The 26,583-nt window shown below is 31.1% G+C and overlaps 1 protein-coding gene across 2 annotated transcripts; it reads left to right on the top strand.

The window, feature by feature from the left end:
* Positions 1–586: 586 nt before the first annotated feature.
* LOC143255049 (clusterin-associated protein 1-like) lies at positions 587–25,221 on the top strand. 2 transcript variants are annotated; one of them, XM_076510088.1, is made up of 11 exons: positions 587–801; positions 4,271–4,382; positions 9,540–9,624; positions 9,711–9,890; positions 11,022–11,117; positions 13,136–13,219; positions 14,577–14,710; positions 16,361–16,502; positions 18,050–18,224; positions 21,219–21,283; positions 23,084–25,221. In XM_076510088.1, the coding sequence occupies exons 1-11, from the start codon at positions 780–782 to the stop codon at positions 23,240–23,242; spliced, it is 1,254 nt and encodes a 417-aa protein (XP_076366203.1). In that variant the 5' UTR covers positions 587–779; the 3' UTR covers positions 23,243–25,221. The 2 variants fall into 2 exon arrangements, with proteins under 2 accessions (XP_076366203.1, XP_076366204.1); XM_076510089.1 differs by lacking the exon at positions 9,711–9,890 and having other exon boundaries at positions 606–801.
* The last annotated feature ends 1,362 nt before the right edge of the window (positions 25,222–26,583 follow it).

Here is a 26,583-nt window from a genome sequence, read left to right as displayed (position 1 = left end):
ATCCCATTTGAACAGATCTTCACCAAGTTCGGCATGAAATTTTGTTATATCCGTGTGAAGATACATGAAAATTTGTCATTTTGAATTTTGTATTTTGCAATTTGTGCGTGTTTGTTTTCTTCAATTATACTACTAAATTAGAGACAACTGGCGCTGATATCTCTTGTGTAGACTTACGCAAAATTCAAGACAAACAAACTATTCAGTTTTTATGAAGGAAGATACAAGTATTATGCCTCAACTAGAGCACTTAAAGTATGGGACAAATACTAATGTAAAACATCATCTTATGTTTTGAAATTATAAGAGAAAAGTTAGGAAACCTAAAAATTGATAACTTCCCTAGATCAAACAACTTTTATCCTAAAATTTTAAAGGAACTTAAAGATTTTATTAAACACACATGTGTAGAAATATATATATATATATATGTTCCTCAGTTAGTCAGATAAACTTGATAAGGACCGTTTAGAATCCTTGGAATACTAGCTAGAATTTTTGTGAAGGTCTGGTCAGAAATTTTGCGAATTGCGGACCTTATGTTAACTTTTTTTTTTTTTTCATTTGCAGTATGATTTCATTATACACCTGCAGATGGCGAAGGAGTTATCTGGCGAATATTTTGTTTTGATTTAGATTTAGACATTTTTTTTACTACAATATATGTATGTTACTTATTACATAGTTGCATATGTAACAAAGGCTAAATTTCTAATTCATTGTTTTCTGTGAAGTAATATGTTTTGTATAGAGAAATCTGATTGATAAGAAGAAAAAATATGTCGTATCGAGATCTTCGAAGTAAGTGTGGAATGTTGACTTAGTCGGTTTGATGGCTGGCTTAGTCTTATCTTACGGTCTTATTGTTTACTTTAGAACAATTTAATTGTTCGACGTTACCTCAGTTGCATGCATTATGTCAAAAAAGTACAGAGAAAAAAATCCCAACTTACTTCAGTCTAGCATATTAGATCTGTTAATTGTCATGTTTTATGTCTTCAACAAATAATTTAAGTTTAAAATTATATGTAAGAAGTTTAACAATGGTTGTAACATCGTTGTCTAAAATATTTCCTAATGGAATTATATAGGTTGAAAATGGTATTTTCCTCGCTTATTCTGACGTCCCGTTGTGGGACAGTGAAAAGTTTATGGATATACAACTCCCAGATACAAGGCTCGATTCCCTATGGTAGCCACAGCAGATAGTTCAATGTGACTTAGCTTTAAAACATACAAACAAATTCTAATTATGAAACGTGAAAACCTAGTGAGTTTGCATAGTTGAAACTTTCTTATCACAGTACTTTATCAATTATGGATTAATTATTTAACATGTCTTGCTTTGTGCCATCCTGTTGAGTTTTGAACCAAGTACCTTGAAATGTGCTGGTTATGGCACGCTAGGCACGCCACAGGTTTAAACTTTTTTGTGTGTGTATCTATTGAATGTTTATTTTGGTTCTTTCAGAGGTCACTGTGACAGATGTTAGTATATTTCACTTTCAAAATGTAACAGACACGTGTATTTCATTTCGTAGATACATAGCTTTTTATTTACACTGTGTTCAATTAAATAACCTATTAATATTTAAGCATAATATTTAAGAAGCCAAATGGCTCAAGTAATTGTATATGTAATCAGTTGCACATTTGTTAATTTATTTTATTAAGGATGTTAGGTGGCCATACTCTTTTGTATGTACTCCATTTTCTTTATGGCCTCTGTACATTACATGATTTCTCTAATTTGGAACTTTTAGAAATTAGATGTATTGATAATATGTAAATAGTTTTTTGTTTCAGTTAGGTAAGAAATATGATAGATTTTTAAACAATGAAAATAATTTTGTTTTTATATTTTGTGCACACTAATACCATGGATTAAAAGTTGTAATTGTTTGAAGGCTGATATTTTTCATTTTTCTTTAGTTGGCTGGTATTTAAAATAGACCATTGATTTTCAGGTATTCATAAATTTTTATTTTTTCTTCCTGGATGTTCACATCACTTTCAAGCACTATACAAAATGGAAAAATATAGTTTCTATCTTGAATTGCTTCAGAATTGAAAAACTTGCATATGTACATATATATGTATGGCCAGGTGGTTAAGACACTCGACTTGTAATCCGATGGTCTCAGGTTCGAATCCCCATCACACCAAACATGCTTACCCTTTTAGCCATGGGGACATTATAAAGTGACAGTCAATCCCACTATCTGTTAGTAAAACATTTTCCTACCATCCTCTCTTGGAACTTAATATTTTCTTCATACAAAAAAACAAACAAAATGAAACACAAATGATTTAAATATTGGTAACTATTAGGAATTTGATTAATTCTATAAGAACATTTGTTTCTGAAGAGAAAATGTTATCGGTGACTTACATAGCAGGCTTTAAGACTATATTTTCAGAATCATAAATTGTGTTTTACATAATTTTTCATAAAAAGAGTTGCACTCAGCTCAAGTGGATACTGTTCACTGTGTGCTTAGCCTTAAGTTAATAATTAATTATATACCTTTACCTACAGGATCAGGGTTTGTCAATTCAATGCACTGTTGTACAGATAAATAAAATGCTTGATCAAGTAGCCCAAAACATCAAAATTTTTACTAAAAATTATGTAGCTTGTACAGATAAACTGTTTTTATATGTGATATTTTTATGAATTTGTAGTATAGAAGTATTTAAAAGAATTTATTGTGGTATGATTATTTTAAGAAATAAAAGTGCTTACCTTTATGTTTTAATTTATTCCATGTCTTCCTACATGCTTTTAAAACATTCCTGTTGAGATTTTATTTTAAAAAACTGTAATTGTTATCTTTGTTTTGATTTCAAAGGCTTGCACTGTTTCACTGTGTTTATTACCACTGAAATACAACAAATAACATATTTTTTTACCATACCATAAGCCCCCCCATTAGTACAGCAGTAAGTCTCCAGATTTACAATGCTAAAATCAGGGGTTCTATCCCCCTCAGTGGGCTTAGTAGATAGCCTTATGTGGCTTTGCTATAAGAAAACATGCAAACATACATCCATACCATAAATGTGATTGAACCAACCTTTTTATGTTGTTATATATATTAAACCTATTTTATATTTATTCATATGTTTTAATTTAAAATTCCTTTTGCCAATTTTCTTTACCCTTTCAATCAGTTACTTACACTCATATGGCCAAATTGTTAACCTGAAGATGGCCTAGGAAGGTCAAAACATTGTTCTCTGCTTATCAGTAAAAGTATTAGTACCTGTACCAGCTGTTCTGAGATACAACGATGGTATAAGACAGGAGCCTCACTGTTGAAATTCAATTTGATACTGATACAGTCAGTTGTAAAATGATTTAACAAAACCTACATCACCTAGTTCTATGTAAATACTTTTTCTTTCATACATTAATGTTATAATTCAATAATTCAAATGAATTATAAATGATAAACCAAGAACTTTAATAAAAGTCTTAAACATCAGGGCTGTAATTATAGCAGAAATAGTTCACACCCTATTTTTGTTTTAGTAATATATCACCACTTTACTCACATCTCTCTGCCAATATGGAAGTCTTACTGGCTTTCACAGGTCAAAGAAACAGAAAAAAAATCTTTGATGATGTGCTCAGATCAGTAACCTATGACTTCTTCAGTCTGAGATATTGGCAGTAACATCAAGTTCACAACAACCAAGTTTAAGAAACAGTTATTGGCTAGAAGTTGAGAAAACTATACTTGTATTTATGCTAATATGAAAATTCAACTTATTTTTATAAAACTTATGAATTTTGTCCATATTAGGCTTCAAAAAAATTCTGGAAATTCTCAGATACAAATGATACAGGTGGTGGAACTAAATCTGGCCTAAATGAGTATGGTTCTTGAAACTAGAAGGGAAGTATTTACTGAACATAGAGGAGAGTTTGTTAAAAATTTGTTTTTAGTGGAGCCGATGAAGTGACAGCTGAGAGTTTGTTATAATGTGTCCCCCCACTGGGACAGCAGTCATTGCACAGATTTACAATGCTAAAATCAGGGTATTCATTCCCCTTAGTGAACACAGCAGATATCGTGAGGTGATTTTGCTGTAAGAAAAACACACAAACGCTTGTTATAATGTACTAATTGTGAGCCTTGTATACAGTGTGGTGTTGAAAGTAATAGATTTTCTTTTACTTGTATTTACCACACTATAATGTTGTTATACTCTTGTGACAGTAGAAATGTTCATGTCTTCTTTCTTTTTGTCTTTTTCCTTGCAGATTTTACTGAAATGATGAGAGCCTTAGGCTACACAAGACTAATATCGATGGAGAATTTCCGCAATTCCAATTTTCCTCTTGTGGCTGAAATTCTTAAGTGGTTAGTAAAAAGGTGAGCAGAATTATATACAGATATTTCACATTTAGAATTTATTAAAGGTGTCTTGTGAGTGAAACAAGATGTATATTAAAAAATACAAATAATGGGTTTATTTTAATGTTTACATGTCTAAACAATAAAGTATATACATATAAACAATATATATATTGTTTACATGTCTAAACAATAAAGTATATACCAATTGGAAGAATAAAAACATAAATAATTTATTACAGTGACCAAAGTTGCACACAAACTCAAACACTTGATTGTTGCCTTCTACATGTGTTAGCTTTAATTTCAACATTCAACAATTTATCACTATAAAGTATAGCTGTCTTGGTTATCTCGTGTGATTTTGTGGATTAATGTTTTTGTTACTGCCTTTGTCTGATTAATTTTTAGAAGTCTGGATTAGATTTTTCCAATTAAATGTACAAAAGGAAAACTTTTTTGTGACAGCTACATGCAGTCTGTGTGGGTAGAGGGATAAGAAAGTGAAATACATTCCTGAATATTAGGGTTAGTTTATTTAGTTTGGGAAGCAAAGATGCTGACTTATTTGACATTTGTCTTTTATTATTGGGTCATTCCATGTCAAATCATCCAGGGGGTTGCAGATGACCCCTACAGGTTGAACACCATTCTGATTTTTTTTGTAGATCATATTCAGAGATGTATGAATATATGGTACAAATCTGAAAAGACTGAATAACTGGTGAGATGGTCAAACTGTGGCCTGAAGTAGGGCTATTTTTAGCTATGTCATAAAATGTTGCATGCAACTAAATTTTTTTACAGGGATCTAACAGACTTTTACTTACAACAATTGCTGATTTATCAACTGATGTGTTATAGGAAATTTGAAAAAAAATTCAACTTTGTATCATAATAAGTCTTAGAGTTATGGCTTATTAAATAAACCAATGTTTTCTGCAAATTTGGGTTTTCAGGTAATTTTACTGCCTCACTATGAAACTTCTAAGAGAGATAAACTTGGTTTGAGACCATTTTTGAATTCTGTGAGGTTAATTCAGTCAGTGTAGCAAATTTCAGCCTTCTACCACCATTACTCTTGCAGCTTCAAGCAGCCAAAGTTGCCCAAAAATGAATTCGCCAAAAATAAACAAAAATAAACTAAATTTTACAGTGCTGTAAATCAGAAACTATTAGAGATACTGATCTAATATTTGGTAATGTTTCATTATATGGGTAGATGAGCACATGTGAATTTTTTCAAAGCATTCTGAGGGGGTCACCTGAAAAATTTTCCAAAATCTGGATGATTTGACATGGAATGACCCTGTTATCGAAATTGCAACTTTGCCTAATGACTTGCTTCATAAAGTAGAATGTACAGTTAAGTTGTAGCTTTTGTTCTGCCTAAGCCTATACAGGTAAAAGACTTAATTTCATTGTATTTTGATTCTCGTATTAAAGGGTTACGTCAACAGGTCCAGTATTCTTTTATTACTGTGCTCTCATGTACATTGTTAAATAATTTTCTTGGACATATAAAGGTAAAAAAGGATTAATGTGCAGCCAGTTATTTTAACACCAGATGTCTCTCTCTACATTATTCTTTATTTGTCTATTAATGAATGAAAATGAGGGGCATATATAAAAATAGCATTTCAGTTCTATCATTTGTTACCTGCTGCCGAAGAGGATTTTTGTTCGTTACCACAACACATCATTTGGGCTGGACAGTAATAAGCAAGATTATCTGAAACTTTATTAACATCATAGATTATTATAAGTGTTGTGGTTTAAATCCAAAAACCTGGCAAAGCATTAGAGACCAGTAAGCCTAAAACTTGTGTAAACTATTTAAACTGCAGATGTTTTGTTCAAATTCTTCTTAATTTTGTTTGTTGTGTATTCAAAACCAGTGGCTTAATTTTTATCACAGATTTTAGTTGTATTGGTTCAAGTATTTTGCCAGTTTTTTCACTATTTAAGCTGTAACATACAATAAAGTAATTTACATAATTATCATCCATTATATAAAGATTTGTGTGAGAAGATTGCTGTTGAAAGTATGTTTTTCAATGTAAGATTATTTTTGATAAAGCCTATGGATATTTGTGTACCAGCTTGAAGGTAACGCGAATGAGTATGGGTCATTCCATGTGAAATCATTCAGATTTTGGAAAATTTTCTAGATGACCCACTCAGAATGCCTTGAAAAAATCACTTGTGCTCATCTACCCATATAATGAAACATTGCCAAAGATTAGATCAATATCTCTAATAGTTTCTGATTTACAGCACTGTAAAATTTAACTAATTTTTTGTTATTTTTGGCAAATTCATTTTCAGACAACTTTGGCTGCTTAAAGCTGCAAGAGTAATGGTGGTAGAAGGCTGAAATTTGCTACACTGACTGAATTAATCTCACAGAATTCAAAAATGGTCTCTAATTAAGTTTATTTTTCTTAGGATTTGGATAGTGAGGCAGTAAAATCACCTGAAAACCAAAAATTGTAAAAAACATTGGTTTATGTAATAAGCCATAGCTCTTAGACTTAATATGATACAAAGCTGAATTTTGTTTTCAAATTGCCTATAACATATCAGTTAATAAATCAGCAGTTGTTGTAATTAAAAGTCTGTTGGATCTCCTGTAAAAAAAATTAGTTGCAACTTTTTATGATCTAGCTAAAAATATCCCTACTTCAAGCCACAGTTTGACCATGTCACCAGTTATTCAGCCTTTTCAGATTTGTACCATATATACATACATCTCTGAATATGATCTACAAAAAAAATCAGGATAGTGTTCAACCTACTTTTTGAGTTATAATTTTTTAAAGTATCCTCTGACAATACATTGTTTACATGAAAAAGAAACTTCAATTCAGGTGTGTTATTGTGTGCATATCCTTACAATTTGAAATAATTTATGAATCCCATTGAAATATTCTAATCAGCCTTTACCATATATTCTTACACATCTGAACATGATCTTCAAAAAATCAAGGTTGTGTAAAATAATAAATTATCAAATATTAAGTGTCTCTGATATGTACCATTGGGCAAAGGACCACATTCAGGGCATTCAGTTCTTTGTTGTCAATCAGGAATCAGTCCTGCAGAATTGTGTAAAGTTTGATTCACTTGAGTGCTGTGAAAAATACAAAACTGTGGCAGGTATTATGTCACATCATAGCTTTATTCTACCAACAAATTGTATATAAGAAGGCTATCAGATGATGATGTGTACACAGTTGTAACTGTTGGTAGTAACAGTGAAAGTGATGCTGCAGCAGCTCAAATAGGTCTAATGATAGCAATGACAATTATCAGCCAGGGAAATATGTGGCATGCATATATGGTCATGAATGGTATGTGGGAAACATAAAAGATAGGTCAGATGAACATTCCGATGTGTTGGTGTCATTTGTGAAGAAATTAAGAAACGAACTGTTCCTCATGGCCTGCAAGGTCACGTAAAGATGAAAGCTAGATTCCTTTCCAACATATTCTTTGTCTGATAAGTGCACCTACTGTCTGTACAAGGCAGTAGTGCTTGCCACTATGTTCTAAGTCAAAGTGATCTCAACATAATCAAACTTGAATTTCAGAAATTTATTCAAGCTATCTGAACAAAGTAATGTTTATTTGATGTTGTTAAGGCTAATTTATCACCAAAGCAGTTTTTGAAACATTTCATTGTCACGATTATTGCAGTTTGGTGTGACTATAATCTTTCTCAGTTATCCCCTGTTGTAGCACTGTGCTTTTTGTGTCTGATTTACCTTTGTATTTATTACATTATAAATCTTAAACTCAGCCATATCTGCATAACTTTAATGCATACACAATATATTTGCATTGCCATGTGATCTAACTAGTTATGCCAATAAACTTGTTCAGAAATGAATTAATTCTTTCTTGTTTTTAACAACTTCATTATTTAACATTGTGAAAAGCTGGTTAGAATATTTCAGTGGGATTCATAACATTCTGACAGGTATTTTTCAAAATTGTATGGATATATTTGCACACAGTAACACACCTGAACTGAATTTGTTTTTAAATAAAAAACGTATGGTCAGAGGATACTTTAAAAATTATAACTCAAAATGAAAGTTGAATACCATCCTGAATTTTTTTTGTAGATCATATTCAGAGATGTAAAAAGATATGGTAAAAATCTGAAAAGGTTGAATAACTGGTGACATGGTGAAACTGTGGCCTGAAGTAGGGCTATATTTAGCTATGTCATAAAATGTTGCATGCAACTAAATTTTTTTACAGGGGATCTAACAGACATTTACTTACAACAATTGCTGATTTATCAACTGATATGTTATAGAAAATTTGAAAAAAAAAATTCAACTTTGTATCATAATAAGTCTTAGAGCTATGGCTTATTAAATAAACCAATGTTTTTTACGATTTTAGATTTTCGGGTGAATTTACTGCCTCACTATGCAAACTCTATGAGAGATAAACTTGATTTGGGACCATTTTTTAATTCTGTGAGATTAATTCGGTCAGTGTAGCAAATTTCAGCCTTCTACCACCATTACTCTTGCAGCTTTAAGCAGCCAAAGTTGCCCGAAAATGAATTCGCCAAAAATAAACATAAATTAACTAAATTTTACAGGGCTGTAAATCAGAAACTATTAGTGATATTGTTCTAATCTTTGGAAATTTTTCATTATACGGGTAGATGAGCAGATGTGAATTTTTTCAAGGCATTCTGTGGGGGTCACCTGCAGTCCCCTCTATGATTTTATATGGAATGACCCATATGTGATTTAGGCAGTTGTAAATTGTGAATAAAATAATTTTCAATAATCAGTATTTCTTAAAAATTAATGTGAGTTTATGCTAATATATGAACAGTTCAACTACTGAAAATATGTGTAAAAAAAGTGTGAAATGAAAGTTATATGTAAGTAAGCATTATTTTACTGGTTAAATGTACAGTGTACAGGGCACCAAAATGTAATAGGACTTATTTCTGTAAAGCAGTTTTTAACCATGAAATAGAATGAGCCAAGTGAAAGAGATTTATTTCTTTGTGAAAATTGTTGCCACTAAAATTTCCTGTACTGAGTGAGAAGACATAAATTGCTATTTAAGACTTTTGTTAGGGTTTTGTTACTTTTAGGCTTTCCTCTACATTTTTGTTTCTCTCTCTCTTCACACCATCAGGTACGATCCTAATTCTGATGCTCCAACTGACGTGGACACGGAACAAGATCGTGTTATATTCATAAAATATGTTGTACAGTTCATGGTGAGTAGGAACATTAAATTCTGTACATGTACTTTAACATACAAGTGAACCAAAGCTAATTTGTACACAAATTTATTAAATTTCAGGTAACTAAAGCTCACATCAAACTCAACACCAAGAAGCTCTACATGGCAGATGGATATGCTGTCAAGGAGTTGCTTAAAATATCCACCATCCTCTACAATGCCATGAGAACTAATGAATCAGGGGAAGGAGATGGCTCTGAGGAAGATACTTCTAATTTTAATGTAGATCTGTCATCAAAGGTACCTTTTCCTGTATAAATAATACAAAATATGACACCATCTGTAAAGGGTAAGATTGTAATGTATCTTGTTTGGTGGTGTGATTTTGTAGGAAAATGGATTTATTGAAAGTAGAAGTAGAGAGAATCATGTGTTGTCATGAAGAGTTAACACTAGGTGTTGGGTAGAAGTGGGACATTATGTTTTTATGGAGAGTTAACTCGAGATATTGGGTAGAAGTGGGACATCATGTGTTGTCATGGAGAATTAACACTAGATATTGGGTAGAAGTGGGACATCATGTGTTGTCATGGAGAATTAACACTAGATGCTGGATAGAAGTGGGACATCATGTGTTGTCATGGAGAATTAACACTAGATGTTGAATAGAAGTGTGACATCATGTGTTGTCGTGGAGAGTTAACACTAGATGTTGGGTAGAAGTGGGACATCATGTGTTGTCATGGAGAATTAACACTAGATGCTGGATAGAAGTGGGACATCATGTGTTGTCGTGGAGAGTTAACACTAGATGTTTGAAAGAAGTGGGGCATCAAGTATTGTTATGGAGAGTTAACACTAGATGTTGGGTAGAAGTGGGACATTATGTGTTGTTATGGAGAATTAACACTAGATGTTAGATAGAAGAGGGACAATGTGTTGTTACAGTTTGTTATTTAAAGCAAAGCTACATTGGACTATTTACTGTATCCACTGTGAGGAACTGAACCCTGGAATTTTGCATTGTAAGTTCATAAAATTACCTCTTTCTTACTAGAAGACACCGTTACAGAGAGTTAATACATCTACAGTTGGTGGACGGAAGTTATACGTTATGTTGTTACAGGGAGTTTTTTCAAACAGCAGTAATATAAGTAACAGAGTAGGAAAGGTGTAGTGTAATTTTTCATATATGGAACTAGCCTGAGTTTAACTTCAAATTTATACCTTAGACTCTCTCAGGTTAGTCTGTGTATGTAAATAAGTGGAGTGTTTTATTTAAAGAACATTGTTGATTTTTTCTTTTTTTGTATGTAGATAATAATATGTCAAGCATTACAGAGATTTGTTACCTTATTTAAAATACATGTTCTATGTTTACTGTCTGTACCAATGTACTGTACGAATGATACAGCTGCATTTGTTGTTTAGCTTAGTGACTTGAAAAGAACGAGACAACTGGCTTCCGAAATTACTACAAAAGGAGCTTCATTATACGACCTTCTGGCAAGAGAAGTTGAACTGAGGGTAAGCATTTGATGATTGAATATTTTGTTGTTTCAAGAACTGTTATTTTGTGCTAATATTCTTAATGGTTATTATAGTATGTGTCTCATAGTGTTCCTCACTGGGATCTGTACTACATACTAAAATACTATTGCTGTGTGAATCTTAGAGATTTTCTTCAAAATTATGTTGAAATTAGAATAGTTTGTTTATTCACACTTCACACTATCATTTAGATATACACATTAATTAAGATGGTTTTCTTCTACAAAGGTTGTGTTTCACAAACCTTGCCAAAACACTGAATTGAGTGAATGTTTTTGTTTCTCCTGTCATGATCTGCCAGTTAATTTAACTACTGTTACATGTGTTGTGTTCCTCCGACATCATCAGCTGGTTTATTTCACTTATATGCGTTCTGTGATCTGTTCTTAATGTAATCAAGAACCTCAATAGCTGACGATTTTAAACTTTCAACTGAATTTAGTTGTTATTTTTTGCCTTTTTAAAATCATATCCCCTGGAAAAATTTTATTCTTTCAAATTTGTAAATTTTGTCACTGACTCATACTGCTTTGAAAGCCTTTATTGAAATTTACACCTGTCTTTCCATCTTTCTCATGATGTTGTTTCTTTGCTTCTAATGTTTTAGATGAATGGATATGTGCAAGTCTTCACGTCACAGTTTCATTCATTCTCAACATCCCAGGTTCTAAGTTATTCCATCGGATACTCATGAACTCTGTTTGCTAGAAGGTTTTACGACTATTCTCATACTGTAACAATGTGTTAAACAAATATACATCCGACTATTCTCATACTGTAACAATGTGTTAAAAAAACATACATCCGACTATTCTCATACTGTAACAATGTGTTAAACAAACATACATCCGACTATTCTCATACTGTAACAATGTGTTAAACAAACATACATCATAGACAATCAGAGTTGATAGTAAATTTTGGAGTTAAACTAAGATTTTGTAAAGAGACGGTTGATGTAGTAAAGAACTTTTTTGGGCTAATAGCCCTAATTTTTATTGTCATTGTCTTAGGGAACACTTACCTTTGTTAAGTGTTATTATCTGTGAACATGTGAAGAAAAAATAGATTATTCATCAACAGTGTTGTGGTTATTACTAAGGTTTAGTTGGAACTAAATTATTGTTTTGTTTCTCTAATGTGTTTTTTCTACTTTTAAAATAGTTTTCTCCTGGTAAGAAATACGATTTTAACAAGGTGTATGGTAGATCTTGGCATTCAGCTTCATTAATAAACATGATATATTACCCAGGAATATTAATTACAGTGTTTCATATTAAATGGAATAATTGATTAATTGAAATTATGAGGAATTATATTGTCTTCTAACTGACATTAGTGTTTCTGGTTACTACTACTTTTTTTATTTATTTTGAGTATCAAAGTCTTGTGTAGTATTATTGATTAGTTGACTCCAGTGGCTAATGTCTTAATATGTAGTCTACAGTATATTTACCATGCTCACTAAACATATTTTTAACAAGATGTATGGTCTATGGTATGTATACTATATTCTTCAAACCCATCTTTTATCAGGATTTATGATATACAGTTTGTTTATTATATTATTTAAACTTATGTTTTAACAGGAGGTATGACACAATTTGTTATATTATTTAAGCACACCTTTTTAACAAGACATACACCATAAAGTTTGTTTATCACAGTCTTTAAACATGTTTTTACAAGATGTACAGTCTACAGTATGTTTATAATATTTGTTAAACATGTTTTTACAAGATGTACAGTCTACAGTATGTTTACAATATTTGTTAAATATGTTTTTACAAGATGTACAGTCTACAGTATGTTTATAATATTTGGTAAACATGTTTTTATAAGATGTACAGTCTACAGTATGTTTATCATATTTCTTAAAGATGTTTTTACAAGATGTATAGTCTACAGTATGTTTATCATATCTGTTAAGCATGTTTTTACAAATGTTTGATCTACAGTATGTTTATCATGTCTGTTAAACATGTTTTTTACAGGATGTACGGTCTACAGTACTCTCCAAGCAGCTAGAAATAACAGAACTTGAAAGAGGCTTGCGTAATGCAATAAGAGATGTTGAAGTAAGGAAGCATGTCTTTAAAATACATCTGTCTCTAAAGTAAATATACCTTTAAAATAAATCTATCTCTAAAGTAAGTACACCTTTAAAATACATTCACTCTAAATGAACTAAACACATATATTGTGTTATGTCTGGTGTGTGAATTATTGATTTTGAGAATTGTCTGATTTACTTTACAATGAGGTTCACATATTTTTTAGATATATTAACTGTTTTAAACAATGAAATGAGATCTCAGGTTTTAATGTTTTCTCAGTCTTTTGATAAAAAAAGAGCTATATTGATAGTTAGTACAAACTTTGTTTTCAATCATGAAAGTTGCTTGAAACGTGCAAGTACAATATAAGTTGTTTGCTAATATTTTTAGATCTTAGATACAAACTTGAAATGTTCTAATTAACACTTTTAACTCTGGCTTTGTTTTAGTCGCTTCTGTATTTGCTTTCATAAAAATTAACTGTTTGGTAATGAAACTTTAAAACACACTTCAGACATAGACTGTAATAAGTACTGAATTGTTTTGAGCTTGAATTTGATTTTTTGTTATAAAATAAAACTTACTATGTGAAAAAATTGTGTAATTCTAGAATAACCTGAAAACAGTTTCAATATTCTTATTTCCAAAATGAAATTGTAATAATTTAATGCAGTAATCTATTTTAATGAATAGAAATTTTGTAATAAAATGTATGTCATTAAAAGTAATATAAATAATAATTTTTATAACTATGTTATTTATAAACACAACCTTACGAAACCTTTAAGAAATGTACAGCTTTTTTAGGAATACCTTACTATATCTAAGATCATGCCAAAACTAAGTCTGTTCTAGTACCATTAATTTTTAATTACAAGAAGAAGTTTTTTCTAAAACAACAAAGAATACTAAAGTACTTACTTCAACAAAATAAATAAAATAGGGTAATCAGATAATTTATATATTAGTCAGTCTTTTAGGGTTAATGATTATTTCAGTTTTATAAGCTTGAAAATTGTAAAATATAAATAAAACTGTAGTCAGTTTGGTTTTTGTGAACATTATTTTCAAATATTCACTACTTTTAAGTTTTAAGTAAGTAACATTCCTGTGAAAAGATTGCATTGTGTTTTGTATTTTACACGTTTTATCTGTGGAGATATGAAGTCTGAATGCTTTTCTCCTGAAATAAAAAAGTACAATTTTTTTTGGAGGGAGGATGTAAATTTGGTTAAGCACTTTGGGTTTGTTTTTGTTACTTTATTAAAAATAAGTGCTAATAACTCACATTCAGAGTCTGAACACTGTAGTTATAACTTTATGAAGTGCATGATTTGCAAGAATCAAAAGAAGTTACATTTTATTGGTTCTTTTTCAGGAAGAAATTCAAAAAACAAACACTATGATAGAAAACGTAGCATCAGATGAAGCTAATTTAGAAGCAAAGATTGAAAAGAGGAAAATTGACCTGGAGAGAAACCAAAAACGTTTACAAACCTTGAAGTCTGTAAGGTAGGTATATGTGTTGTGTTTTCTCTTCTAAGAGTTCTGTTTTTTGGGTGTTTTTTTTTTTTTACTTTTCAAGGTCAGTTGCTTGACCAAACTCTACCCTTTGTTAAAATGCCCCCCCCCCCAATGACTTACAAAATTTAAATTCAGTGCACAGCTTTGTACTCAACAACAGCCAAGTCACTTACAAAATTTATAAAACTTAAGGTTAACATGATAAGAACTGACAAAAATATGTTGTTAACATAATACACAGATAATCTGTGTCACATAAGCTAAACAACAATAAATGTAACAGATGACAATAACATTAACATGATAAGAGCTGACAGAAATGTATAGCTAACATAATATTCAGATAATGTGTCACGTAAGCTAAACAACAACAAATGTAACAGATGACAATAACATTAACATGATAAGAGCTGACAGAACTGTGTAGCTAACATAATATTCAGATAATATGTGTCACGTAAGCTAGACAACAACAAATGTAACAGATGACAATAACATTAACATGATAAGAGCTGACAGAACTGTGTAGCTAACATAATATTCAGATAATATGTCACGTAAGCTAGACAACAACAAATGTAACAGATGACAATAACATTAACATGATAAGAGCTGACAGAACTGTGTAGCTAACATAATATTCAGATAATATGTGTCATGTAAGCTAGACAACAAAAACTGTAACAGATGACAATAACATTAACATGATAAGAGCTGACAGAAATGTGTAGCTAACATAATATTCAGATATGTGTCATGTAAGCTAGGCAACAACAAATGTAACAGATGACAATAACATTAACATGATAAGAGCTGACAGAAATGTGTTGCTAACATAATATTCAGATAACATGTGTCACATAAGCTAAAAAACAACAAATGCAATGGATAATAATAGGGAAAAAAAGCTATAAATATAGAAACTGAAATGTCTGGTTTATTTTCAGTAGAAAATTGTGTACATAGTTGGAACCTTGCAGCTTGGCCCTTATGTTTCTTGTTTCCTTCATAAAGGTATATATTTACTATTTATTTTTTACTTTAGGGAACTGAGACAATATTAAACATCTCTTGTTTTGGATAAGAGACTCATTTTTTTATTTGTACCTGTTACCAGTCCTCAAGATAACACTCAGACATTTGTTATTGTTATTTTAGACGTGATTATGATCTTCATTGTGTTGTAATAAGTAATCAATAGATTTGTGGTTTTATATTAGGTTTCAACAAGCAGCTATTAGCATTGGAAAGGTAGTTAATTGAATTTTCTTTATGCTAATGTTATATGGAAATTTTATTTTTCTGAAAGTAGAAAATTCTACATTATTTTTAACAATTCAAAAACACTCCATTTAATTCATAAAACATATTGTATGTTATATATCAGGCTGCTTCATCCATCACTACTGTAATGTCAGCTGTGGCTGTGTTGGTTTTGTTTTTCTTATGAAGAAGGATATTTCAGACAATGTTATCTGAACACTTCAATTATTTTATGTGTATAGAAAAACATTTAGCACAAGATTTTCCAAAGGATTCACTCACTTTATTTTATCAACAATTTATATAGAGAATGATTTAGCTAGTGAATAAATAATTGAGCACTATTGGTTCACTTCCTATGTCATTACATTTTAGGCCTGCTTTTATGGATGAATATGAACGCCTAGAACTGGACTTGGAGAAAACATATGAGCAGTACTTGATAAAGTTTCGCTGTCTTGCATTTCTCGAACAACACCTGGAGGATTTAGAAAAAATAGAGCAAGAACAAATTGAGGTGAATAGTTTTTTATTTCTGATGTAAAATTTAAAAGATATATTAATCAATTTAAAAAAAACTGAATTTGTTGTTTCTCTTAAATGATGTTAAACATTCCAATTGTTGAGCATTTTATATTTGTGTAAACTTTCTGACTATTATGTACATAAGGTCTCTGTAAATCTTCTGCTATTGTGCACATAAGGTCTCTGTAAACCTTCTGCTATTATGTGCATAAAGTATTTGTAAAGTTTCTGACTACTGTGTACATAAGGTTTCTGACTATTGTGTACATAAGGTGTCTGTAAGGTTTCTGACTGTTGTGTACAATTTAAGAATAACACAGTTCAAGAATTCTAATTAAATCTCTGTTAAAGGTTAGAAACTTGTGTACCATTGTTATTTAGTAATGAGTTTATTTTCTTTTACTATCTGAAAATATTTCTGTTGGGCTGTTGGCAAAAGATTTTGAATCACATTTTGGCACTTTTAATAGAATGTGTTTGATTAGGTTTAACAGTACACATCACTACCAACAGAAGGACAATACTTAATTATTTTATGCAATTATCACCTTCAATTGTACAAAGTGTATTCTGTGTAATAGAAACAGTCTCTGTTCATGAGTGAACAATGTTGTTATAAGAAATAGGTATAATGATAAAAACATATGATTTCAGATGACATAGTAAATCAAAAGTCATGTCTTTTTCAAAATCTTCTGAAAGTTAGTGCTTTTAAATATCTGCATCATAAGTTCATGAATTTGTTTTGATCAAACATTTGCACCCTATCTGTTTATTGACTTTTGATCAAACATTCACACCCTATCTGTTTATTGACTTTTGATCAAACATTCACACCCTATCTGTTTATTGATTTACTTATCTACTGTACACATATTTTATCTCTGAAGTGCCCAGAAATACATATAGTCACTAGTTATGTGTAGAATACATGTAGTCACTAGTTAGGTGTAGAATACATGCAGTCACTAATTAGGTGTAGAATACATGCAGTCACGTGTTATGTGTAGAATACATGCAGTCACTAGTTATGTGTAGAATACATGCAGTCACTAGTTAGGTGTAGAATACATGCAGTCACTAGTTAGGTGTAGAATACATGCAGTCACTAGTTAGGTGTAGAATACATGCAGTCACTAGTTAGGTGTAGGATACATGCAGTCACTAGTTAGGTGTAGAAATACAGTGCAGTTAGGTGTAGAATACATGCAGTCAGTTAGGTGTAGGATATAGTCAGTCAGTTAGGTGTAGGATGCAGTCATTGGTGTAGATGCAGTCAGTTAGGTGTAGAATACATGCAGTCACATTAGGTGTAGAATGCAGTCATTGGTTAGATGCAGTCATTAGTGTAGAGTGCATGCAGTCATTAGTTAGGTGTAATCACTAGTTAGATGCAGTCATTAGTTATATGCAGTCATTGGTTAGGTGCAGTCATTAGTTAGATGTAGTCATTAGTTAGGTGTACAGGGAATTTTTAATTTCCACTCTTATGTGTTGCTTCAGTACATTGTGTGATTACATTAAAATATTTCTTTGCAGGAAAGAGAAATTCAGATGAAGAAAATGGTTGAAAAGCTCCGTCAAGAAGAACTTTTGCGAGTGGATGATCCAGGCAGTCTGGAGAACATCACTAATGTTGGAGAGGAGGAAGAAGAGGTGGATCCTGGAGTGAGCCCAGAGGTTCGTGAAAAGCCTAAACGACCTCAACCTGCAGGTAAATTTAAAAAACAAAAAACATGGTACGATTAATTGTTCAGCTTAATCTGTATATCACCTTGTGTAAACTGATTAATTACACTGTTAATCTGTCTAGAGTAATTTTTTAAAGCTAGGTGTAACATTTTTTCGATTGATGATAAGTTAATGTTGCACAGTTTTTTTCTGTTTTCACTTTTCTCACTTCTTTGATAGGTCCTCAGAAAAATTAAAGACCTTTCACCCAAAAATCTGGAGTTTGATTCTCTCTGGTGGACATTCTGTTGATAGCCCATTATGGGTTTGCATTAAAGCAAAGAAACGAAAATTTTTCATGTATTTGTTTTAGTTTTCTTTGTCTGTTGCATTACATGACTAATATAATTTTACAAAAACTCTATACAAGTTTCTAACCTAAAGTATATCATGTTTTAAAACTTTCAACAATATGAAAACTCCAATTTAAATTGTAAAATCATTCTCATAAGTTGTGAAATGTCCTACAATACAACTAATGGTTATGTAGTTGTGATCTCTAGCTTTTACCATCTCAGTCATTTCAAAATGTGTCCAACTATATCACAAACAACAGGAGACAATTAGAGGGAGAATGAATGGGATTTGGCTAATTGTTGACAAAGACTAGGTTTCCACAGTGTATTTAGAAACATCATTGGTTAACTTGACTGAAACTTCTAAGTGACTCTGAAGTATGTGTAACTAGTTGAAAGCGACAAGGTGGATATTAGCCGAAAAGTTAGAAAGTATGTGATTTTAGTAACTTGTGTTTCTTCCTAAGCTCATGTAAAGTACATTAGGCTTAGCATGACATGAAACGTGTCTAAACTGAAAACGTTAAGATTTTAGTTGTACTGAGTAAGCTAAGAAAATTTTAAAAACTTATGAAAACCTAATCAAACTAGTGATGTAAAATATGTAAATCTTTGCTACTAAAAGCATTAGGCTAAAAATGTTTATTTTTTTGTCTTCTTCAAGTTTAAAATTATCTTTATATTAATGTTGACAGTGTAGTTTATGCAGAATTTGCAAGAACTTTGTGGTTTTACACTGAAACTTGTTTTACAGGTTTTAATTTCTGTGGGAAAGTGAAATTAAAAATGCATCAATTTTCCATTACATAAGTTTAGAAAAATAAGTTTTAGACATCATTTTGTTTCTCTGGGCAATATTTCTTCACAGGAGATTCACTTGTTGAAAGCAATGAACTTGTCTGTGTGCGTTACAGCCAGCACTTAATACAGCTTTGTCACCTTATTGTTTGCTGTTTACAGGTTATTATCAGCGTATAGCTTATTGAGAACAGTTACTGAAATCAAGATTTATTGGAGCATGTTTTCAGTGATTCTCATTCATACGTTCCCATTGGTTGTTGTGTGTAAATAAACCTGGTTTTCTAATGAACCCACACATGTCATTTACTTAATACTATACTTAATGAATGCAGTATATAATAAATAATATTTGTGTGAATATATCTGTTTCGATTTTATTTGTTACTTATGAAAGCTTTTTATTTCATTGGAACTATCGTTCACGGAAACATACGTACTGTGAAAATATCAGAAGTTAATTTGATGTGAATAATAACTGATTTTCAATATTGAATAGACTCAGTGTAAATGTTTGTGTTTCTGTGCTTATATACATGTTTTTATGGATTTTTTTTTTTTCATAAAATAAAAATACCAGTTTTGTTAAGCCTAGTTTGTACAAAAAATTCTTATCTTTGATATTTTCTTTCATTTAAAAAAAACAAACAGAAATGTGTTTTTCTTTTTAGTTACTGTTAAATTTGTAAATCTGAGTTATAGGAAGACAGTTTTATATGAAATTTATTATCCTGATTCATCATTGTTTTTGAAACTTTCAAACTCTTTAATAGTACTTTCTAAATGTAGGAAATCTTCAAACTGATTAACTATATATATAAGTCATTACAATTAAGTTTCCATTGGCCTGTGAGCATTTTCTTAGTTTTACACTATTTAGCCAGGTATACACGTCATTACAGTTAAGTCTGTATTATCTTACTTATAAAATTGTTTAGCCAGATATATGTCATTATAATTAAGCCTATATTTTTCTATAAGCATTATCGTAGTTTCAAACTGATTAGCCAGATATACAAGCCTATGAGTATTATCTTAGTTTAAAACTGATCAACCAGGTGTGCAAGTCATTAAAATTAATTCTGTGAGAATTATCTTAATTTCAAATTGATTAGCCAGATATACAAGTCATTACAACTTAAGTGTTGTTAGTATTGTTTGTTTGTTATTAAACAGTAAGTTACACAAGGGCTATCTTTGCTGCTCCCACTGTTGGTATCAAAACTTGATTATCAGTATTATAAGTCCTTATTAGACTTCCAGCTGAACTGCTGGTTAAAATCATCTTTGTTTCTCAAAGGAATATCTTAGTTTTATTTATTGACTAAAGAAATATGTTATGTTTTAAAAAGAACCAACATAACTGTGTTCATTATAGAGAACCTCAGATATCTGCTAAAAAAATAGAACACATCATAGTAAACCATGGTGTAGTATGATCACACCATAATGTTACAACTTTGTTATAGAGAGCCTCAGATATCTGCTGAAGAAATAGAACAGATCATAGTAAACCATGGTGTAGTATGATCAAACCAGAATGATACAACTTTGTTATACAGAGCCTCAGATATCTGCTGAAGAAATAGAACAGATCATAGTAAACCATGGTGTAGTATGATCACACCATAATGTTACAACTTTGTTATAGAGAGCCTCAGATATCTGCTGAAGAAATAGAACAGATCATAGTAAACCATGGTGTAGTATGATCACACCATAATGTTACAACTTTGTTATAGAGAGCCTCAGATATCTGCTGAAGAAATAGAACAGATCATATTAAAACCATGTGTAGTATGATCAAACCAGAATGATACAACTTTCTATACATAAAACAGAATATTTCTAGTTTTATATACTTGTTCCATCTTTTCTTGTAGCTTCAGGAGTAAGAAGAGAGGCAGCAAACAGACGAGTGTTTGGGTCAATGACAGGAGATGGAAAAGTTAGTGAAATAATTGTTTGACATGCTTTAAAATTCATTGCATTCATTTACAGAAGTAATAACCTAAATACAGATGATATTGAGTGCTTTTTATTAGAGTTAAATTATTTTATTTTTCTTGTAGTGATGATTTTATCTGTTACCTTTTGATATGTCATTATGTTTTGTTTACTTACTAAAATAACAATATAGAAACAGGTATAAGTTTCACTGTGTACAGTGTTTGGATTAAAAGTTTTTGAACATGAGTTTAAAGCTAAAGAGTAAAGTTTAAATTTTTTCTTCTTGACTAAAACAAACAAAGTTAACATTTGTATCATACTTTATTGTAAATTAACACAAAAATTGAGATTCATACTGACATAAGTATAAGATGTTTAAGTCTTAAATGTTTTTCTGAAATATACTTGTTTTAGTGCTACTCACATGACTTTTTGACTAAATGCTTATATGAGTAGGGTCATGATTCTGAAATGTATCGTTGAGTAAAACCTGTTAGTTTATTTGAGAATTTTAATAGTTATATTAGCTTGTTGACTGCCAAGTATTTCAGCTGCTACGGCAACTCCGAACCAAGTTCAAAATATAACTCTAATGCTTCTTCATTTTGTAACTTTATTCATGACACCATTTTGGATTGAAAGTGACACAATATGTAAGTCGGTCAAATGCATGTATGGTGCTGACATCTAGCGTTGAAGTTAGGTAGTATTGAGAATGAATTAACTCGTCCATGGCACTGTGTTACCGATTGGCTTGGACGAGTTATCTCGTCTACGGCACTGAACAGGTTAAAGCCAACAGATATATAGAGCGTCATTTATTGTGGTTTTTGCATGCTACTGGTATGAAAAGCTTGTTGTAACTTGACACTTACATAAAAGTGAACTTTGAGATTACATAGTACCTGAATGTTTAGACTGCCAGTCATTTTCAGTTTGAACTTTGGCTGGCTAAGTTGTGAATTCTGAGAAGTACACACATACACTTAGTCTAATTTCCTACAGTACTAAATCTTTCAACATTTATGTGAACCAAAGCAATCCTTCAGTCGTATTTAACAGTTCCTTCACAATACTTAACAGATTCTTTTAATCAATGGATGCTCTGTATTTGTGTTGCCTCAGAGTGTGATAACATGATTTGTTTTTATCACAGGGTCTCTGAAACAGTCTCAACTTCTCAATTCCATAACGTTTGTTTTTTTTTGCTGTTAGTATCTTTATTTATACAAGCTGTTTTGTACTTATGTTCCTTTAGGTTTGTTAGGTGAATAAAACATGAAAACCTGATATTTTGATAGAGATATAAAACTGTGACAGTCGATTTATTGTAAGTTGTATGACTGAAGTGAACAATGTGTGAACTTGAAAGATCTGAAATGTTTATTTTACCATAAAATAACCAAAGCTCTGACTCTGCTAAGTTTTACTCTAGTAACTTTCTTATTTACATACACAGTTGTTTGATGTTACAGATCAAAACAGTGTGGTCTAAGCTTAAATGTTAAAATAGTGACCCAACTTCAGTGATGTCGAGAAAACCCACTTGTAGAGAAATATATATGCAAACAAGCCATATTTGCATATATAGTGACCTAACTTGCTAAGCCTAAATGTCTGAAACTAAAAACTGTAACCTGTTAAAGACAGATTCACTATTTTTTAAAATACTTTAAAGATTAAAAACAATCTTTAAGAGTTAAAGTTAATAACAACATACTCTGAAATTTATCTGCTACTTTGTGTTTCTCGTGGGTCTTCCTGAAAAGTGCATATTTCCATTTTGTGTCAAATATAGGACAGTTTAGACACCGACTCAGATCTTGACCTAGAGGGTGAAGACGATGATGCATCAGATGCTTCAAGTGACGAAGAGATGGAGTTAAACAAAACACCTGGAAACAAGAACAAGGGTGCTCAGAATCCTCTTCTGCAGGACAGTGATAATGACTTTTAAACTTGGAAATTTAAAAGGACTTTCTTTCTCCTAGTCATTGTTTGAATGTTCTAATAAATATTTAAAAAAATCACCATTACAAAGTATTAAGTAAGTATTTGTAGTGAAATATGGTCATTCATTTAGAAATTGTTTGTCACATGATATTTTGGCTCACTACACAGATTTTCACAATGTATGGAAATCAGTACTTTTGTAAAAGCAGCTCCATATTGATTAAGCAGTTTCAATTTCTACCTAAGGAAATGTGTTACAACCAGAGCTATTTAATGTGTTATGTATTAAATGAGTCTGAGTCACTTGATTGACAAATGTTTTGATTTTGCCTTTATGTCCATGTGATAAATTATTAAAGAAAAACAATTTTGAAGTTAATTTGTTAAGTAATATAAATGGAAACATTAAGAGGTGGAAAGTAAGGCAATTTGAAGATTAAACTTGGTAACCTTCTTTCTAGTGGTTGTATCTGAGGAGATGTGTATATGTTTTGGTGGACCAATCTGTGGGATCAACTGTCAAGACAGGTATACTGTTTATCTTAGTATGGCTAGACTAGCTGTGTGGATCTATTAGTAAGACACATATTTGTGGCTGAACTTGTTAAGAATTATAATACTTTTTAAGTTAGCTGTTTTAAAAGAAAATATTAGTTATTAAAACAAACATTCATTTACTTTTTAACAATGAACCAATCCTGTAATAATACGTAGGAGATTTAATCAGATTAAGATAACAGTATCTTGAAGTTGTGTTTAATTGTTATGGTATGAATCCCAAATAATCAATACTATATGATCAAACAAAGTTTGGAACAAGAGTCACAACATACACTAATAATTTGTTTTTTTCCAAATCCAAGCTTGATGAGATCTAAATATATGTGTAACACAACGTTTATTTATTCCTTTTTAATGTGATTGTATCATTTAAAATATCCGTGTTTTCTGAATGCCTTTTTCCCTGATTTATGTAAGAATGGTCTTGTGGTTAGTTTGTAGACCTTTGAATTTCTAGATCCATGGTTTGCAGCTCTTTACATTAAAATATATTCTGTACGTAGGAGTTGTGGGTGGATTATATTGTTGACTGGCAGTAAAATTCCATTGTCTGACGACAGGTGATTTAATCTGTCTTTCATCTATCAAATGAATATCATGGATGGTTAGTGCAGTCAGCCTTTGTGTAGCTTTGTAAACGTTCCAGAAACAAGCAACGTAAGAAAAGTAGAATAACAATTATCACATGATGTTATGTAATTATAAACATGTTTAAGGAACAAAGTTGGATAAAAAGTTTGGTTACAGACATCATGACATTCTCAGTGTAAAGTGATTGAGAAAAGTAGAATTTATATCTTGGATTTATTTTTAATAATAAAAACGAATTTTTTTAAAGTTACTACAGGTGTGGGTCTTCACTCAATTTTTAGGCCCATTTTAACTGTTAGCACTGAATTTAAAACCTTTTTTTGAAAGTTTCGACAGGTGTGGGTTTTCACTCAATTTTTAAACCAATTTTAGTTGTTAGCATTGAATTTAAAACTCTTTTTAAAATTACTACAGGTGTGGGTCTTCACTCAATTTTTAAATTAGTTCTAGCTGTTAGCACTGGATTTAAAACATTTTTTAAAGTTAGCACAGGTGTGAGTCTTCACTCGATTTTTAAAGCAGTTCTAGCTGTTAGCACTGAATTTAAAACGAATTTTTACATACTTGAACTTTGACACCATCTAAACTTGATCACAATGAAGCTTTACCATTAACATCTTACGTTTTTTCGTGTAATTCCAAGGAACTCAGAACAGGTGTTTTTAAATATTGCAAAAGTTAAACCAAGTGATGGTTATGGTATTCTGATGGAATTTAATTATTATAAAAAATGTTATATGCTAATAGCACAACTTTGTTATATAAAATACAATGTATGTACATTCTTGTTTGTTGAGTAGAAAAATAAATGCAGACCAAGTAATCCTAAAAGATTTGTGATTATTTGATAGCTTTGTTGTAACAGATCAATCAAACACACAAAAAACACATGTAAAAGTAGAGAAATGGAAATGTTTAAAGTAAAAAACAAACAAACAATAGTTTGTTAATGAAAACTGTTTAAATCTCTGCTTATGAATAACTTTCATTATTTAAGTAGTATGTTACATAACTACATTGCTAACTTTTTGAATGAACCAGTTATTTTCTTGCATTCCAAAATTTTTCCCAGAGTTATAATGCTAAAATCAGGGGTTCGATTCCCTTCGGTGGGCTCAGCAGATAGCCCAATGTAGCTTTGCTATAAGAAAACACCCATGCACCTACCCAATATTTTTCATCTCAAGAACTACGTTATTTTTAAGGAAAAATATTCCACAGTCAATTGTTTTGTCACATTCAAGGAAAACACAAATATTGCAACTCATTTTATTTGCAAGGGTTGTTTGAAGACAACTAATGTAAGTAGTTTTATCTCAGCTGTGATCAGTGTGTTTAAAAAGTTCTTTCAAAAATGAAGTTTGATAAGCATGTGAATTGGTGTTAAACAGATGGTACAAGTAGGGAGATAAATTTGAAGATGGCTTCAGTGGATAATGTTCAGCAATAGCAAAATGTTTTGATGACATTTTACCATCCTAAGATACATTAGAGTGTTCTGTCACATCAGTGGTTTACACAATTTGGAAGAATTGGTTTGTGCTCCTAAGTAAATAAATTTTCCTCAACAACTCACATACCCTGTATAATATTTCAGAGATGGGGAGAAAAATGCCCCATGAGGGATGGTTTATTAGAAAGACTAAGTCCCCTCAAGGCTGTTATACCCACTAGTTCTGATCAGGCAGAAGTCTCAAAGTGGACTCATCTTTATCAAATATAAGAATAAATTGTATTTGAATAATAATGTTCTTAATGACTTTTTCTTCATGATGTAATGTTGTTCATTTCGGGTGTTTAGCCATAAGTCGGAGAGCTTGTAAATCAAATTTGGGTTTTCAATACGTCTGGCAGACACAGTACATCTGTGTAGCTATGTGCTTAACAATAAATAATTATTCTTGGTAAGAGAACAACGTGTTGTGATTTGTAGGAATGGTCATTCACTTTAGTAAGAGAAATAAAATATAAGGCTCATCATATCCACTTGTTCTTCTTTCTAAGAAGGGAAATCTTCATATCTCTTCATTCTTCTATGTAAGAAAGGAAATCTTTATATCCACTTTTTCTTCTCTACAAGAAGGTTTGGTTTGTTTTTAATTTCGCACAAAGCTACACGAGGGAAGGATATCTGTGCTAGCCATTCCTAATTTAGCAGTGTAAGAATAGAGGGAAAGCAGCTCATCATCACCT

The sequence above is a fragment of the Tachypleus tridentatus genome, chromosome 7, assembly GCF_004210375.1.
Source record: "Tachypleus tridentatus isolate NWPU-2018 chromosome 7, ASM421037v1, whole genome shotgun sequence".
Lineage (NCBI taxonomy): Eukaryota > Metazoa > Arthropoda > Merostomata > Xiphosura > Limulidae > Tachypleus > Tachypleus tridentatus.
This window is presented reverse-complemented; position numbering and strand designations above follow the sequence as displayed.

Bases quoted from the DNA above. Each gene is read 5' to 3' on its own strand.
- LOC143255049 (XM_076510088.1), top strand. From the start codon at position 780: ATGTCGTATCGAGATCTTCGAA. The intron at 14,711-16,360 runs GTAGGTATATGT...ATTACATTTTAG, and splicing joins CAAACCTTGAAGTCTGTAAG to GCCTGCTTTTATGGATGAAT. The intron at 18,225-21,218 runs GTAAATTTAAAA...CTTTTCTTGTAG, and splicing joins TAAACGACCTCAACCTGCAG to CTTCAGGAGTAAGAAGAGAG.